Source organism: Nomascus leucogenys, chromosome 10 (assembly GCF_006542625.1).
Source record: "Nomascus leucogenys isolate Asia chromosome 10, Asia_NLE_v1, whole genome shotgun sequence".
NCBI lineage: Eukaryota > Metazoa > Chordata > Mammalia > Primates > Hylobatidae > Nomascus > Nomascus leucogenys.
This window is the reverse complement of record NC_044390.1, coordinates 65,477,739-65,495,203: the sequence shown is the minus strand read 5'-3', so window position 1 is coordinate 65,495,203 and position 17,465 is coordinate 65,477,739. Positions and strand designations below refer to the sequence as shown.

Sequence of the window (17,465 nt, the reverse complement as noted above, 5' to 3'; positions counted from 1 at the left end):
GGTTGGCACATTGACTCTAAGTATGTTGCCTCATGTAGCAAGATGGTTGCTGCAGCTCCAGTCATCACATCATACAACTGTATCCAAAGATAAAAGGAAGGGGGCAGAACTCCCTCCCTATACATCTTCCCCACCGCCTACCTCCCTCTATCACTGCCTTCTTCCCTCTCATGGGGTGGGAGAGAAGCTTTCCTGGAAACCTACAAGCAGATTTACATTTATGTCTGTTTGGCCCAAACTGGCCACATAGCTGCAAAGGAGGCTAGGAAACCAAATATCTAGCCTGTATCATAACATATGGATCTGCCAGCAAAGAAGAAAGGGGAACCAAACAACTCAAATGTGGGCAACCAGCATCTGTCTCAGGGAAGGAAAGCATGTGAGAGAACTTCTGGTTAATGATTGGGGGTAGAAAAGGCCATTGGAAAATAGAACCCCTGTATTCTTTTGGAAAGGTGAGGGCTGGGGTTCTGGGCCCTCTACATCTCTTCTGTATCTATTAGGGTTTTCATTCTCTTTTTTATTACTAGAGATAGAAAATCCAATGCAAATTGGTTTAAGTATACAGGGGACTTTATTGCTTATATAAGTGAAGATTGGCATCAGTTAAGTTTTGATCCGGCTGCTCAAATGATATCATCATGGACTCAGTTTCTCTAAGGTTTCCACTCTGCACTTCAGTGTTCCTATCATTCTCAGGCTCCATATGCTGTCCTCCCCACCATTGCTATCCCCACAGACCCAAGAGCTCTCCATGTGATGGAGAAAAGCAACCCTACAGATGTAGACCTCACATCATGGAGCCTCAATATCCAGCAGAAAAGCATCTCTTCTTGGGAATCCATTCACTTTCTCATTAGCCTTACCGGGTCATGTGCCCATCTCTGAGCCAGTCACGGTGGGAAATGGGCTATGCTGGGTGGCTTAGGCCAATCACACGGCATCTCTGTAATGAGTCCATTCCAAGTCTACCAGTGAGAAAGTAGGTGACAGGAATGATGCTGGAAAGGCACCACCAGTTGACTGCTACCCTTTGCCCTTCATTAACTCTAATCCTTAATGACATTGACACCCGCAGGCAGACTTTGGAAAAAGGCGTTTATTGGTGTGGTGGTCTCAACACTCCCCATGAATTGGAACACATGGCCCCCAGGGCCCCCCACCCCCTCCCTAGCATCCCTCCCCTGTCCCACCCCATCCCCTGGACCCTGGGAATGGAAGACAATGTGGGATGGGGCCCATGCCCCCGTCTGAGGTACAGTCACTGCGCCTTGCCCTCTCCTTTTCTCCACCAGACTCTGGGTGGTGTGGTTTGGGGTGGGTGTTTGTATAGAGGGTCTCCTGGGAGTCGGAGTTGGTGACATGGCATCTTTGTCTGGGCTCAGGATGTCTGTGTGATGCCTCTCTGTCGCCCACTTTGTGTGGTGTGGTGTACCAGGGTGGAGTATTCCTACAATCAGAGCTGAGGCTGCAGCCTCTCAGCGTCCCTTCCTGACAACAGATGCCTACCCAGGGGGAAATACAGCTAGTCACCAGCTACCGGACAGCTGGAGCCAGGGGGCTATTGCTGGTCACAGTCGCTGGTGTGTGTGTGTGTGTCTCTGTGTGTGTGTCTGTGTGTGTGTGTCTGTGGTGCGTCTGAGTGTGTGTGAGGGTGGTCAGGTAGCCTTTGGGAGGTACAGTTGGTGGAGAGGCCAGGAAGTGATAGACCAGCAAGCCCACACCTGTGGGCCAGCTGCAAAGGCCCCAAGGGCAGCTGGCTGGTGCTGCAGGTGGGGAAATCAAGGCCAAGGGGAGTGGTGGCAGGGGTAGGGCAAAGCACTGAAACAGGTGACTCATGCCACCAGTCTGACAGTTGGATGGAAGCACCGATTGGCCCAGGAGGGGGCCAGAAAATCCAGGGTGGGGAGGGACAGGAAAAGTGGGAAGGTCTCAGGCCACTGAGCCAGCGATGGGCCTCTGGCTACAGGAAGCTGGTGGTTGACAGCAGGGAAGCCCAGAGCCCAGGTGGAGTCCCCCACTTACTCACAAAGGCTGAATGACAGCTTGACAGGTGACTGCGACACCCCTCCCCACTCCCAACCTGCCAGGAGTTGCCTTTTCGACAGGGGGAGGGGTAGTGTGCGTGCATATATTGGGGAAGCAGGGAGCCTGGTAAGCCTCTCTTCACAGCTTCCACTGCAGAGCCTCATACCTACCTCCAGCCAGAGGTGAGAGGCAGTAGGGTTGGGGACAATGGACATGGGGGTTTCAGGGGTGGGAGGACGGCTGAGTCCCTTCCCCCAGCCCACCCACCCACACACACACAGAGAGACACAGACGCCTACACACGCATGCAGGCTCACACTCACACACCCACACCCACACAAGCCAGTTGACAGCCTGAGCTAAGAGAGAGGGGTATAGGGTGGTGGGAGTGGGTCACAATCGGAAACGTGAACGGGTGGCGAGAATGGCTGTAGAAAGATGCATAATTTTGCGTTATCCCTCACAGTGATGGGTTCTCTAAAGATCTTTCTTCCTCTGCCTCCTCCTCTTTCTCCTCTCTCTTCCTTGGTGGCCGAGAGCTCTTCTGCCCCCGTGAGACCCACGGCTCTTGCTCCCCCTTTTCTCTCACTCTTGGCCTGGGGCCCCCTGCAGGGGGAGGCGAGCTCCACTGGGTTGCGCCTACATTCTCCACCACAGCCAGCCCAGGGTGGAGAGGAGGGCCAGGGGCCCTGGGGGCCTCGGGGCTGAGTTCTCCAGGGATCCTGGGCCTGGGGGAAGAGAAGGAGTCATGGAGGGAGGCCTGAGAGTGAGGGACCCCATGTGTGTCTCTCCAGGGGCCCCATCTCTTCTGAGCCCACTCTTTAGGGTCCTTTCTGGATCTCTCATTGGGTGTGCCTGCTTTTCTGACTCTGTTTCTTTTTTTTTTTTTTTTTCTTTTTTTGAGACGGAGTCTGGCTCTGTCACCCAGGCGCAATCTCGGCTCACTGTAACCTCTGCCTCCCAGGTTCAAGCAAGCCTCTTGCCTCAGCATCCTGAATAGCTAGGACTACAGGTGCCCATCAGTACGCCTGGCTAATTTTTGTATTTTTTTTTTTTTTTTTTTTTTTTAGTAGAGACATAGTTTCACCATGTTGGCCAGGCTGGTCTCAAATTCCTGACTTGAGGTGATCAGCCCGCCTCGGCCTCCCAAAGTGCTGGGATTTACAGGCGTGAGCCACCGCGCCCAGCCTCCAAAATTATTTTTTGTTTATGTATGTGTTTGCTTATTTATCTACATGAACACTTGTTTATTGCTTTTCTACTCCTACTAGACTACAAGCTCTGCGAATCGCCAAATCTTGTTTCTTTTGTGCACAGCTGTGTCCCCCACGACCAACCCTTAGCTGGCGCTCAATGAATATTGATTGCGTGGATCGGTTTCTTACTCGCATTGCTTTTCAGTCTCAGCGTCCATCTCCTAAGTTCAGGGCCAGCCTGAAGGGCGGTCCCGGCGTCTCCACTTCCCTAGCCCCGCCCTCGGCCCCGCCCACCTTCCCGGCCCCGCCCCACCCGAAGACGCACGCAGGAGCCGCATGGAGGCGCTGGACGCTCCCAGTCGGTTGGCGGCGCGACACGTATAGTTGCCGTAATGCCGGGCGCTCACGTTGGCAAAGAGAAGCATCGAGCGGGTGCGCTCCGTCTGCACCTTCAGGCCCTCGGCCGTGCCGCTGCTCAGCCTGCCAGGAATCCGGGTTAGCAGCCGGGCCGCAGCGCCCAGCCAGGCCAGCCCCCGGACTCTCAGGCTCCTCCGTTCCCCGGAGACCCAGCATTCTGCCCCCTACCCCAGTGACCCATCGCTTCGGGTTCTAGCACCTCATGGACCTCGGCTCACTCCCACCGCCGCCCCCCTCCAGGCACCCTGGCCTCTCAGGGACTCTGGACTCTCCCGTGGTGCACCCCTAGTCGTTAGGGACTCCTGAACTCTGCTGGTCCCCTAAACCTTGCCCGACAGATCCTCAGCATTGACCCCCGACCCCTGGAAAGTCCGGAGAGACCCCTGGAAAGTTCAGGGAGCTCCTGAAAAGTCCGGGGTGACGGGGCTCCAGCATTCATCAAGCGGGGACCCAAGCTTGTCTCCGGGGCTGGACAGATCCCATCACCTAGAAGCTGGACGTCCCAGGTTCGGGACCCAGAGCTCTGCTGCCTCCCCCAGCCCCGCTCCGTCCCCCTGCCTCACAATCCAAGGGACTAAGGACCTCCCCTTCCCGCTCCCACGGCCCCCTCAGTGCTGTCCTCACAGTCTGTCGTCCTTGTACCACTGGAAATCCGCGGGGGGAACTGCCATGGCTTCGCAGCGCAGGAGGGCGGCCCGGCCCAGCGCGGTGCGGGCGCTGGTCACGTCCGTGATGGTCGGAGGATCTGGCGAGGGGCGAGGGTCAGCGAATTCTCCTAGCCGCGTGGGGACGAAGGGGTCCCGCCCCCAGCCCCGCCTCCCTCAGGCCCGTAAGTCTCGCCCCCCCTTCCTCTTCCCTCAGACCCCTCCTCCCCAGGGACTCGAGGGGTCCGCCACCCTTTCGTGCCCAGTGCCAGGGGGGCTCACAGTTGACTGTGACCAGCACGCGGCGGCTGTCGGGCGCCGAGTTAACCCCGTTGTGAGTCACGCACTCATACTCCCCGGCCTGGCCCCGCTGGATGTCAGAGATCTCCAGGATCTCTCCCTCTGAGGTGAAGCCGTCTGTGGGGGGAAGGAGGAGGAGGGGGCGGGGCCGGACACAAACACTTAACACGGGACAACACGGGCACAACACGGACACACATCAGCGGGGCGGGCACGGCAAGGCCTGGAGTGCCCGGGTCAATGGGGGTGGGGTGGCGGAGGGGCTGTGGGGGAGGGGCTGCGGGGCCGGGGCCTGGGATCTCTCCAGCTGGGGGTGGGGGAAGGAGTGAGGGTCTAGGACTCAGTTCCCGGAACCCAGTGGGGTGGGTTAGAGAATCTAAGGGTTCAGGAGATCCCTCCAGGAATCTGACTCAGATCATGGAGCTCCGTGGGGAGGACCCCAATGGGGAGGGGGATCCCAGGATGTTACGTCTCAGAAGGATCTAGCAAATAGAGAACGAGTGGGGTAGGGTCCCTCATTCTGGGATCTGATTCATGGGGTCTAGGGAATCAGGATCTGGTGATTGGGATCAGCAATCCAAGTATATGGGGGGGTCTCATAACACAGCAGCAGTCTCAGAAGACCCTCTGGGACTTAGGGCATCTAGAGATCCCGGATCTCAGACCAGGATCATGGGGCTCAGATGACCAGTGGGGTAAGAGCCAGGAATTCAGCAAATGGGATCTAGTGATTGGTACCATGGGTCTTCAAAGACCCTGAGAATGAGGATCCAGGGATCTGGGATCTGGCATCACCCACATAAAAGGGCTGGTGGGGGATGTCTAGGACCTGGACTATCATATATGGGCACTCTGGCGCTGTTTGTGGGTAGCCCTGAGCACTGGTTCTTGGGGCTTGTGGAGCGGGAGGGAGCTTTGGATTTAGCAGATCTTGGTTGGAGCCTGGGAAAGTGCATTCCTGGCAAGTTCCCAAGGGATGCTAATCCTTCGGGTCTGGGGTCCACACCATGAGGCCGGCTGGGCTATAGTGTCCAGCAGAAGAGAGGCAGAGATGTACGCAGGACCGCTGGTGCAGCCTGGCTTAGGGCACCTAGCGGCAGGGTATCTTAGCCCAGGAGAATGCTGTGAGCGTGTGGGGAGACATCAGGGACATTGGGGTTGGGGAAGTGGAGCAGGCTGGGGTTTGGCAAGTGATGCAGAAGCAGTGGCCCAGGCCTAGGACCGCAGGTGGAAAGCCAGTGGTGACGCCTCTTAGGTCTGGGGTCTGCGGATGAAATAACTGGAAGCAGGGTGGGAGGGAAAGCCAAGGGACCAGGGAGAAGGGGGCTCGGGAAACTAGCTAGGGATATGGGGAATGGAGGGGCCCAGACTGCGCAGTGGGGGACAGGGCTTTTGACCTGGGATGGGGTCCTCACCTCGGAGCTGTCTCCAGGTGACCGTGGGCTCCGGCCGCCCCACGGCCAGGCAAAGCAGGTTCACATTGCCCCCCTCATTCACCGTCACAGGCGACGAGATGTTCACAATGCGGGCAGGGACTGCGGGCAGCGGGAGAGGCTGAATGTGGATGCCCAGGAATCCAGGCCCCCAGCCCTTCCTCCTTCAGACCCAGGAGTCCAGGCCCCCAGCCCCTCCTCCTTCAGACCCAGGTGTCCAGGCCCCCAGCCCCTCCTCCCTCAGCCCTAGGAGTCCAGCCCCCCAACCCCATCCTCCCTCAGACCCAGGAGTCCAGACCCCCAGCCCCTCCTCCCTCAGACCCAGGAGTCCAGACCTGGAGCTCCTCCTCCCTCAGACCCGGGAGTTCAGACCTCCAGCTCCTCTTCCCTCAGACCCAAGAGTCCAGTACCCCAGTCCCTTCTCCCTCAGACCCAGGAGTCTCTGCCCTTTTCTCCGAAACCTCTGTCTGGGCCTGGCATCTTTTTATCTAATTGCTGGTCTTGTCTCTATTCTCTCTCCACCTTCATCCTAACTTGGTTTCTTCATCTTGGGGTCTGAATTCCTCTCCCTGTCTCTATTTGTATTTATTATTATTTTAAATTAATTTATTTAACAAATACCCACATGGGACTTTCTGTGTAACAGATTCTATTCGAAGTGCTTTACCAAAATCCATTGATTAGATGCTCACCAGCAGCCTCTGGGGTGGATGTTACTGTATTTCATCAATTCTAAGTCATGTCTGTGCTTTCCGCCCCCCTCTCCCATTCGAACATTTCTCTGAGCAGGATGGCCCTCGAGATAGGATGCCAGGGTACCACTGGCAGTGTTTTTGATTTTATTTTCTAGTAGGGCACAAAATAAAAGTAGCTCTTCCAATTGACGACGTCTGGGATTTGACATATGACAGCGCCATCCCCATTTTGCAGAGGAGTCCCGGCCTCTCCCCTGCTCAGGATCCCTGGGCTGGTGGACGGCGGCACTGAGGTTGGAACCCAGGCAGTCTGGCTCCAGAGATGGAGCTTGCCAGGATCCCCCTGGATTCTCTGTGTCTCCATGTCCCGTCTCTGCAGGTGCTCCCTGCCCTCCTCCATTTCTGATGCCCTCTACCTCTCGCCTCACTGTGGAGCTCTCCAGCCCCATCTCTCCTGCTCTGGATCTGGCGCTTCCAGCCTCATGGGACTTCCCTTTGCAAACTTGGCTCATTTTCTCGCCTGGCCCTGCACACACTGTTTCTTTTCTGGTCTCAGCCCTGTGCCCAGCCAAAGGCGTCAGCTCAGACGTCACGTCTGGCAAATCCTCTCTGAGCCTCTCCTCAGAAAATCAGCTCCCAAGGTGTGGGGACAACCTGCCTTGTTCTGTAGCCCCAGTGCCTAGATCAATGCTTATGCAGAGTAGGCCCTCCAGGAATGGGGCTGAACAAATGAACGTGGTCTTCCCCCAAGTACCCCCTCATCCCTGTAGCTCTCCTGCCCTAAAAGCGATCATGCTGATGTGTCTGTGTAACTGGCCCCCTTCTGCTGGGCTGAAATCCCCAAGGGCAAGGCTGTGTCCGTCTTTCTTGCTATGTAACCCTGGGGTTGGGGAACACGTGGTATCTGTCATCATGCCTCGTCTCCCCCACGCTCTCAACCCCTCCACTCAGCCAGGCCCCGGCCAAGGGCTCACCGTGGACAATGAGGTAGACCTGAGTGGTGTACGGCTGGTGGCGGGTCTGGAAGGAGCAGGTGTACAGGCCCTCGTCGCCGAGCCCCACCTCGGTGATGAGGATGGAGAACTCCTCGGGGGTGTTGATGAGCAGCCGCACCCGCGGGTCGCTGGTCCAGCGGTCGTTGCCGGCGTACAGGATGTTGGAGCGGTTCAGCCAAGCCACGCGGGTCACATGCTCGTCGATGAAGCAGCTGCAGGGAGAATGAGAGTGGGAAGGTTTTTCTCCACCCAACCAGCCTGAGCCTTCCCCCACCGAGGGGTTGGGTGGGAGAAGGAGGCCACTGCATCTCCAGGTCCCACCACAGCCCTGTGAGGTGGATGCTGCTGTGCCCACCATACAGCTGGGGGTAAGCTGAGCCTCAGGGAGGGAAAGCTGTGAGCCCAAGTGCAGAACGGAACAATAGCTCATGGTTATTGAGTGATCGTGTGTGTCAGAGACACAAAAAGGGGAGAACAGAGAATCTGGGAGAGAGGAATAGAGATGCAGAAGGAAGGAGAAAAAGACCTAGAGAGAGGGACAGAGACCCAGAGAGAGAGAGCTACAGAGACCCAGAGAGAGGACAGACACACACACACACGCAGAGGGACAGAGACCCAGAGAGAGAGAGAGAGAAAGACAGAGACCCAGAGACAGAGGGGGACAGAGACCCGGAGAGAGAAAGAGAGAGACAGAGAGACCCAGAGAGAGAGCTACAGAGACCTAGAGAGAGGGGGATAGAGACCCAGAAAGAGAGGGGGGCAGAGACCCAGAGAGGAGACAGAGACACACACACACACAGATACAGACACCCAGAGAGAAAGAGACAAAGACCCAAAGAGAGGGGAACAGAGACCCAGAGACAGAGGGGAACAGAGGCTCAGAGAGAGAGAGAGACAGAGACCCAGAGAGAGGGGGACAGAGACCCAGAGAGAGAGGGGTACAGAGACCCAGAGAGAGAGGGACAGAGACACACAGAAAGGGGGGCAGAGACACACACAGAGAGAGGGGCAGAGACCCAGAGAAAGAGAGAGAAAGAGACCCAGAGAGAGAGAGAAAGAGACCCAGAGAGAGACTCAGAGAGAAGGGGACAGAGATCCAGCAGAGAGGGACAGAGACACACAGAGAAGGACAGAGACCCAGAGACAGACCCAGAGAGAGGGGGGACAGAGACCCAGAAACAGAGAGAGAGAGAGCAAGCGAGAGAGAGAGAGGCGTGGAGAGAGGGGGGAACAGAGACCAGGGTGAGGAGAGGTGGAGACCTCGGGAAACAGTAACCCTGTCCCTCTCTGCTGGATCTCTGTCCCCTTCTCTCTGAGTCTCTCTCTGGGTCTCTGTCTCTCTCTGGGTCTCTGTGCTTCTCTGTGTGTGTGTCTCTGCCCCCCTCTCTCCACCCCTTTGACAGATGGGGACACTGAAGACGAGGGGGAGCCAGCTCATAGTTGTGTCGCTACTGAGGGGGAATGTGGAGCCCAAGTCTTCCCATCCCAGGCTGTTCCTGTAACCAGGATCCCCACCCAGGAAGGTGAAGCTCCGAAGGTGAAGGGGCAGGACTGCATGGCTCCATGAGATCTGAGTCCCCACCCACCGAGGGAGGTACCTGAGGGTGGCGTTGTCACCTTCACACACCGTGTAGTTGTCGGCAAGAGAGTTGAACTCCACGCTCTGGGAGAGCAGCCCTGTGGAAGGTGGGGATGGCTCAGCCTTGGCAGTTCAGGCAAGGCCGGGGCATGGTAGCACCTGCACACATGTGCACACGCACGTCCTTGCAGACACAGACGTCTCCTGCGCCCGCTGCCACACACATGCACTGATGTTTTCAGAGATACACCCACAGCAGACACAATCAGAGCAGACACATGCAACATGTATCTTCCCATGAACCCACACAGACTCACAGACTCAGATGGGTAGGTGCCCATGGACACACAAACCTACACACCTCCAGAGATGCAGAGACAATCGTAGCACACAAACACACACATACAGATACACACAGATGCATGTGTACACAGACACATATATATACACAGAGACATATGTACAAACATATACATGCAGACACATGTACACATAAGACATACACACAGACACATATACACAGACACAGATACCCTGTGTACACAGAACACATACATTCACAGATATAGACTACAGCGACACACATACCAATATGAGCAGATTAACAATTACATAGATACGGCCAGGTGTGGTGGCTCATACCTGTAATCTCAGCATTTTGGGAGGCCGAGGTGGGAGGACCACCTGAGACCAGGAGTTCGAGACCAGTCTGGCCAACATGGTGAAACCCCATCTCTACTAAAAATACAAAATATTAGCCGGGCGTGGTGGAGGACGCCTGTAATCCCAGCTACTCGGGTGGCTGAGGCAGGAGAATTGCTTGAACCCGGGAGGCGGAGGTTGCAGTGAGCCAAGATCACGCCATTGCACTCCAGCCTGGGCAACAAGAGCTAAACTTGGTCTCAAGAAAACCCCCAACAATTACCATAGATACATATACATATGCAGCGATATGTACACACATCCACACACGGTCTACACACACAGACGTACACAGGTACATCAACACACAGATACTTGTGTACACAGAATACATACGCACAGATACATGTATACACACATACATACACACAAATACACATGTACGTGGGCACACAAATATTCATAGGTACAGTATACAGACACACACGCACCTATGCACAGATGAGTGCATAGTATATATGCATACCCACAGAAACATACATATATACATGAATACACACAAATATATACACACAGGCCCACAAGTACACAGATGCACACGTACATTAACTCAGAAATGCACCGAAGACATACACACAAAACCAGATGCATGTATATAACTCAACACATATGTGTACACAGACATGCAGACACACAAATATGAACACGTGCACACAGAGATCCACACATGTACATTCTCAGACACACATCCGTCACAGATGCACAAATACACCCTCACACACACACACGAACCTTTGCAGACACACACATCTACACAGACACACTGTGTGCCCAAGCTCGCCAGGGCATGCTTGCAGGTGTGAGCCCATGCCCGCTCGCACACTTCAGCACAGCAGGCAGGCCCCATCACCCCCACACAGTCATCTCTCTGTAGACCGTGGCCAGCAGGCTGGACCAGGGCCAGGGAGTGGGGGCTGGGCATGCGGAGGCGGTGGAGCCAGCACCAGGCGGAGAGGGAGGAAGGCAGGCTGGATGACCTTGGACTCCTGGAGCGGGAGGGGCCTGCGCGGGGCTGCCCTGCCCCCAGCCCAGGCGAAGAGCTAATTAATCTAATGAATTAATGGCCCGTGCTGCCCCAATGACTCCCAGGGGCCCTCTCCATCAGCAGCCCCACAGGATGGGGCCAGGACGGAGCCAGGTGCAGTGGGTTGGCCAGGCTCTGGGGCTTGGGGCTGGGCCCTGCAGCCCCTCACCCTGGGTCCCCTCACGCCAGAGTCACTGCTCGGACTTGAAGAGAATGGAGAGAGGGGGCTTACCCTCCCCGAGCTAAACACAGTGGACACTGCTACATACAGCCCTGGGAACAACAGGAGACAGCTCGGGGATGGATGATGGATGCACGCGTGCATGCACGTGCACACACACACAGGCTTGGACAAGGCACAGAGACCTCTCCAGGCCTAGAAATAGTCCCCACACTTGCTATGTCCTTACCCAGACAGAGAGGTACACACACAGTCATACAGACACAAACAGCTCCAGCTACACCCATACACACACACAAACACATACAGTCACATGCGTACAAACACAGGAGACAGTCCCACCCTCTCAGTCACACGCATGGCTGTGGACCTGCTCAGAGGGACAGGTGTGCATATACAGTGATGCTGACACACCCAGCTCCGCACAGGCACCCAGCAGCAGGTCAGTTGGAAAGGAGGATCTGTCCCAGGAGCACTCATATTGTCACATTCAGGCCAAGCAACTGCTGCTCCCTGAGTCACCCCATCATATACAATAGTTCCCGCACGGTTCTATCGACATCAACAGCCCCACACATGGCTGCAAAGTCCATACACAATTACATCCCTTCCCAGGCTGGTGAAGACAGACAGGCACGTACCCTGCCCTATCCCCCAGACACACACAGGATTTGCTATGCTCCTGCTGACACACCTTCTGGGCCAGGGTTCCTAAACCTCAGCATGGCTGACATTTGGGGCCAGACTGTCCTATGCAACATAGGAGGTCGGCAGCGTCTCGCTTCTGGTCTGGATCCACTTGATGCCAATAGCTCCCCCTACTCCACCAAAAATGCCTCCAGACATTGTCAGATGCCCCATTAGGGGCAAAATCACACTCCTACTTCCCTGTTGAGAGCCATTGTCCTACAGGAACCAAGAAGCGGGGAAGAGGGAGCTGTCCAAGATGCCTACCCTAAGGTTCAGGGGCTCCAGGGCTCCAAACTCAGCCGCTGATTGAAGCAGGTGCTGCCCCCATGAGTTGAGCCCACACACCACTCCAGGCTTCTTGAGGCTTTATTTTTTATTTCTATTTTTATTTTGAGACAGAGTCTCGCTCTGTTGCCCAGACTGGAGTGCAGTGGCAAGATCATGGCTCACTGCAGCCTCAACCTCCCCAGGACAAGCAATCCTCCCACCTCAGCCTCCTGAGCAGCTGGGACTATTGGCATGCACCATCATACCTGGCTACTTTTTTTTTTTTTTTTTTTAAGACATGAGGTTTTGCCATGTTGCCCAGGCTGGTTTCGAACTCCTGGGTTCAAGCTATCCTCCCACCTCAGTCTCTCAAAATGTTGGTATTACAGGTGTGAGCCAGAGTGCCCGGTCAGGGCTTTATTATCTGGTCACTGGGATGGGAAGTGGACCCTGCAGGGAAGGCAGGACTCCAGGTGCCTCAGGACTTTACTCTTTGGTCTCTGGGGATAGTCCATTGCACTCTGGTGACTGTCTGTGTCTGGCCTCCCTATCAGACTAGAAGTTTCTTGGGGGTAAAGCTTGGTTCTGACTCAAGTCTGTCTCTCCAGCATCCCCCAGCACTGGGCCTGGCCCACCAGAGGCCTTGGGAAATATTTGTTGAATGGATGAATATAAATGGATGCCTGCAACACTCTCCAACTCTTGAACTCCTACTCATTCTTCAGGACCCCAATGCAAATGTCCCTTGCCCCAGGAGGACCTTTCTGACTGTTCAAGGCAGAGCCCCCGCTCCTTCTTCTGGGCACTGTTTGACTTAGCTGAGACAGTGATGAGGAGCTTTGTGATGGCTTGAATCTTAGCTGTGTCCCCACAGGGTCGAGCCAATCTCAGAACTGGGAAGTGTTTGTGCAAAGGGCATGGATGGTCCTCCGAGACCAGATAACAAATCCCTGAGGAGCTTGGGTTGGAAGATCAAATGTCTGTCCCACCACTTCCCAGCTGGATGACCCCCACTCCTGGCCAGTGTGAGCTTCAGTTTTTCCAACCGTACAAGATGAAAAATAGTAGTTCTTCCCTTCGAGGGTTCCTGTGAGGGATTCCGTGAGAATATGCAAGCAGAAGTGTTTAGCTCAGCTGTTGGCATTCGGAAAGAACCCAACAAATGCTAGCGGTTCCTAACAGCACCTTCTTTTTTAGGAACCATCTATTGCTATCCCTGGCTTGGCACAGGTCTACCTAGATGCTCTGCTCAGGGGAGCGGGGAGGGCAGGGCTGTAACTGCGCTGTCAATTGCTCTGAGTCACTGACTCCTGGGCAGACGCCCTGGTAAGCATCTACTGATAAAGCCAACCCTGCATAACCAGGGGGCCCAGGGAACACAGTGTGGCTGCCAGGCAGCTGGGTTCAAGTCCCAGCTTTGCTGCTGAGCCACACAAGTTACTTCACCTCTCTGGGACTCAGTTTCCCTACCTGAAATGGAAATGATAATCATGCCTTCCTCACTGGGTTGTGGGGAGGATTACAAGAGGTAATCCAAGTAAAGGTTCTCCTACAGTGCCTGCCAGTTAAGTGCTTGCAAACAGCCGTCCGTGAGCTGGCTGTTAGGGTGATTGCGGGGCAGGCACCAGCCTGCGGCAAGGGAGGTGTCTGGCAGTGATCGGAGGGCTCACTTGGTCCCTGCTCTCATGGGATTTACAGTCCAGATGCACAGGCCTCATACCTGTTTGATAAACCTTGGAATGCAGGTGGTAGGCAGGTGACTTTTCTTAAGACAGAAAGAGATCCCTAACAAGCTGAGTGACCTCGCGTTGGGGGTGAGAATCTTCTGCCTCTCTGCCAAGGAACTTAGGCAAAACTGGGACCCTGCAATGGTTGGCAGGGGTCGGGAGGGTGACACTCTGATTCCACAGTCTCAGAAGACACAGGTGGGAAATCTGGGAGGTAGGGAGTGGAGGGGCGGGGCATGAGACTGGGGCAGGGAGGAGGGGGTGCGGCTCTGGCTGGAAAAGGCTGTGAGAAGGGGCTGGGCCTGTTATGTCTGGCACCCAGGAGCCCCCAGGAGGGTCCTCCTCCCTTTGCTGACCTCAGAGGTCTGAGGGTTGGCTGGGCATGGTGGCTCACGCCTGTAATGCCAGCACTTTGGGAGGCCAAGGCGGATGGATTGCCTGAGGTCAGAAGTTCGAGACTAGCCTGACCAACATGATGAAACCCTGTCTCTACTAAAAACACAAAAATTAGCTGGGCGTGGTGGCATGCGCTTATAGTCCCAGCTACTCAGGAGGCTGAGGCAGGAGAATTGCTTGAACCCAGATGTGGAGGTTGCAGTGAGCCTAGATTGTGCCACTGCACTCCCGCCTGGGTGACAGAGCAAGACTCCATCTAAAAAAAGAAAGAAAAAAAGAAAAAAAAAAAGAAGAAATCTGAGGGCATTAGCGTCACCAACGCCAGGGGAGCCCAGACACCGTGCCAAGATTCCTGAAACTAGAGGCACCTTTCCTTTACCTTTTTTTCTTTTTCTTTTTCTTTTTTTTTTTTTTTTTTTTTGAGACGGAGTCTCGCTTCTCGCCCAGGCGGCTGGAGTGCAGTGGCGCGATCTCAACTCACTGCAAGCTCCGCCTCCCGGGTTCACGCCATTCTCCTGCCTCAGCCTCTGGAGTAGCTGGGACTACAGGCACCCGCCACCGCGCCCGGCTAATTTTTTGTATTTTTAGTAGAAACAGGGTTTCACCATGTTAGCCAAGATGGTCTCGATCTCCTGACCTTGTGATCCGCCCGCCTCGGCCTCCCAAAGTGCTGGGATTACAGGAGTGAGCCACCGTGCCTGGCCTCTTTTTCTTTTTTTGAGACAGGATACTGCTCTGTCACCCAGGCTGGAGTGCAGTGGCACCGTCTCGGCTCACTGCAACCTCCACCTCCTAGGCTCAAGCGATTCTCCTGCCTCAGCCTCCCGAGTAGCTGGGATTACAGGTACATGCCACCACACCTGGCTTTTTTTTTTTTTTTTTTTTTTAAGATATGGGGTTTCCCCATGTTGCCCAGGCTAGTCTTGAACTTCTGAGCTCAGGTGATTCACCCGCCTTGGCTTCCTGAAGTGCTGGGATTACAGGTGTGAGCCACTGTGCCCAGCCTGACTCTCCTTTCTGTTGGTCTCACCTCAAGGTCTTTACCTCTGCTGTTAACTTTGAAAGGTTGACTTCTGGCCAGGCATGGTGGCTCATGCCTGTAATCCCAGCACTTTGGGAGGCCGAGGTGTGGGCAGCAAGCCACCCAGGCGCCGAGGCAAGAGATCGAGGACACGAGCTGTTCCAGTATAATAAAATATAAAACAAGAATAGTCATACCAGATATAGATCTTAGATATGATTATATATGAATATCATTAATCATTAGTTGGTAGTAATTACTCTTTATCCCAATATTATAATAATCCCTGCTCTATAATCATAACCTAGGAAAAACCAGGCCATACAGGGATAGGAGCTGAGGGGACATAGTGAGGTGTGACCAGAAGACCAGAGTGCGAGCCTTCTGTTATGCCTGGACAGGGCCACCAGAGGGCTCCTTGGTCTAGCGGTGACGCCAGCATCTGGGAAGATGCCCGTTGCCAGGCGGACCATGGTCTAGCGGTAGCAAAAGGTGTCAAGGAACAACACCTGCTACTTAGCAGCCCAGGAAAGGGAGTCTCCTTTTCCCCAGGGGAGTTTAGAGAAGCCTCTGCTCCTCCACCTCTTGTGGAGGGCCTGACACCAGTCAGGCTTTCCCGCAGTTATGTGGAGGCCTAACCGTCTCCCTGTGATGCTGTGCTTCAGTGGTCATGCTCCTAGTCCACCTTCATGTTCCATCCTGTACACCTGGCTCTGCCTTCTAGATAGCAGTGGTAAATTAGTGAAAGTACTAAAAGTCTCTGATATGCAGAAATAATGGCGTAAGCTGTCTTTCTCTTTCTCCTCTCTCTCTCTCTGCCTCGGCTGCCAGGCAGGGAAGGGCCCCCTGTCCAGTGGACATGTGACCCACGTGACCTTACCTATCATTGGAGAAGACTCACATTCTTTACCCTGTCCCTTTTGCTTTGTATACAATAAATAACAGCACAGCCAGACATTTGGGGCCACTACGGGTCCCCGTGCATTGGTGGTAGTGGTCCCCCAGGCCCAGCTGCCTTTTCTTTTCTCTTTGTCTTGTGTCTTTATTTCTACACTCTCTCGTCACCACACACAGGGAGAGACCCACTGACCCTGTGGGGCTGGTCCCTACACCGAGGCAGGCGGATCACGAAGTCAGGAGATGGAGACCATCCTGGCTAACATGATGAAACACCGTCTCTGCTAAAAATACAAAAAATAGCCAGGCGTGGTGGCGGGCGCCTGTAGTCCCAGCTACTTGGGAGGCTGAGGCAGGAGAATGGCATGAACCCAGGAGGCAGAGCTTGCAGTGAGCTGAGATAGCGCCACTGCACTCCAGTCTTGGCGACAGAGCAAGACTCTGTCTCAAAGAAAAAAAAAAAAGGTTGACCTCCCCTCTTCCTTCAGGTCTTCACTGCACTCTCCCCTGCTCAGAGATGGTTTCCTCAACCACTTGAACTTCAAAGGCCAAGTCACTTTTATCTTCTTTACATTACTCATCACTCTCTGAAACTATCTTTTATTTGTTTTCAGGTTTTGGTTTTGGTCTTTGATCTCTCTCCATCCCACTACAATCTAAGCTCCGTGAGGACAGTGACTGCCTGGTTCACTCACTGCCATATGTATATATCCAGTGTCTAGAATAGCGGCCCTGGTCCCCATAAGCATTTGCTATATGAATCAACAACCAAGCACAGCCCACAAGCCAGATGAACCCGGAGCTCAGAGATCCTGGGGAGAGCTAGCTGGTCAGGGGCAGTGCTGGGACTCAAATCTGGGGCTCCTGTCCCCTCCTGACCATCATCACTCTGCTAGCTGCCGCAGAAGCAAAGGGATCACCCACCTCATTTGCTGCTGCAGAAACTGCCATTTGATTTTGTTGAATTGTTTTAAAATACCACAATGTAGCCGCTTTTGTAAATAAATATGTATGTGTGAGGGGGTGCGTGTGTTGGCATAAAAGATTTAGAAAAGAACTGAAGATAGATGAATATTTATGGATGTAAGGGAGGTATGGTTAAGTGGGAAAAGGCCAATTGCAGAGAAATGGGCTTATTTTGTTTCTATTTTGGGGAAAAAAAAATCAACAAATCAACCAATCCATCACTTATGTTGACCTCTGTGTGTTGTGTCTGAGTCTGCAGAAATGAGAGAAAGCTATGGAAGGATGTGCTCCAGCCACAGGCCGGTTC

General features: G+C 54.3%; 1 protein-coding gene across 1 annotated transcript in view; it reads right to left on the bottom strand.

Annotated features, from left to right (window-relative positions):
- Positions 1 to 1,081: 1,081 nt before the first annotated feature.
- Positions 1,082 to 17,465, bottom strand: part of IGLON5 (IgLON family member 5) — a 31,583-nt gene continuing 15,199 nt past the window's right edge. The window contains exons 3-9 of the mRNA XM_030821786.1: positions 9,307 to 9,385; positions 7,688 to 7,920; positions 6,001 to 6,120; positions 4,568 to 4,702; positions 4,266 to 4,386; positions 3,550 to 3,704; positions 1,082 to 2,756 (exon numbers count right to left, since the gene is read on the bottom strand). Coding sequence (XP_030677646.1) covers positions 2,668 to 2,756; positions 3,550 to 3,704; positions 4,266 to 4,386; positions 4,568 to 4,702; positions 6,001 to 6,120; positions 7,688 to 7,920; positions 9,307 to 9,385 — 932 coding nt within the window. The 3' untranslated portion in view covers positions 1,082 to 2,667. The remainder of the gene's footprint in view (positions 2,757 to 3,549; positions 3,705 to 4,265; positions 4,387 to 4,567; positions 4,703 to 6,000; positions 6,121 to 7,687; positions 7,921 to 9,306; positions 9,386 to 17,465) is intronic.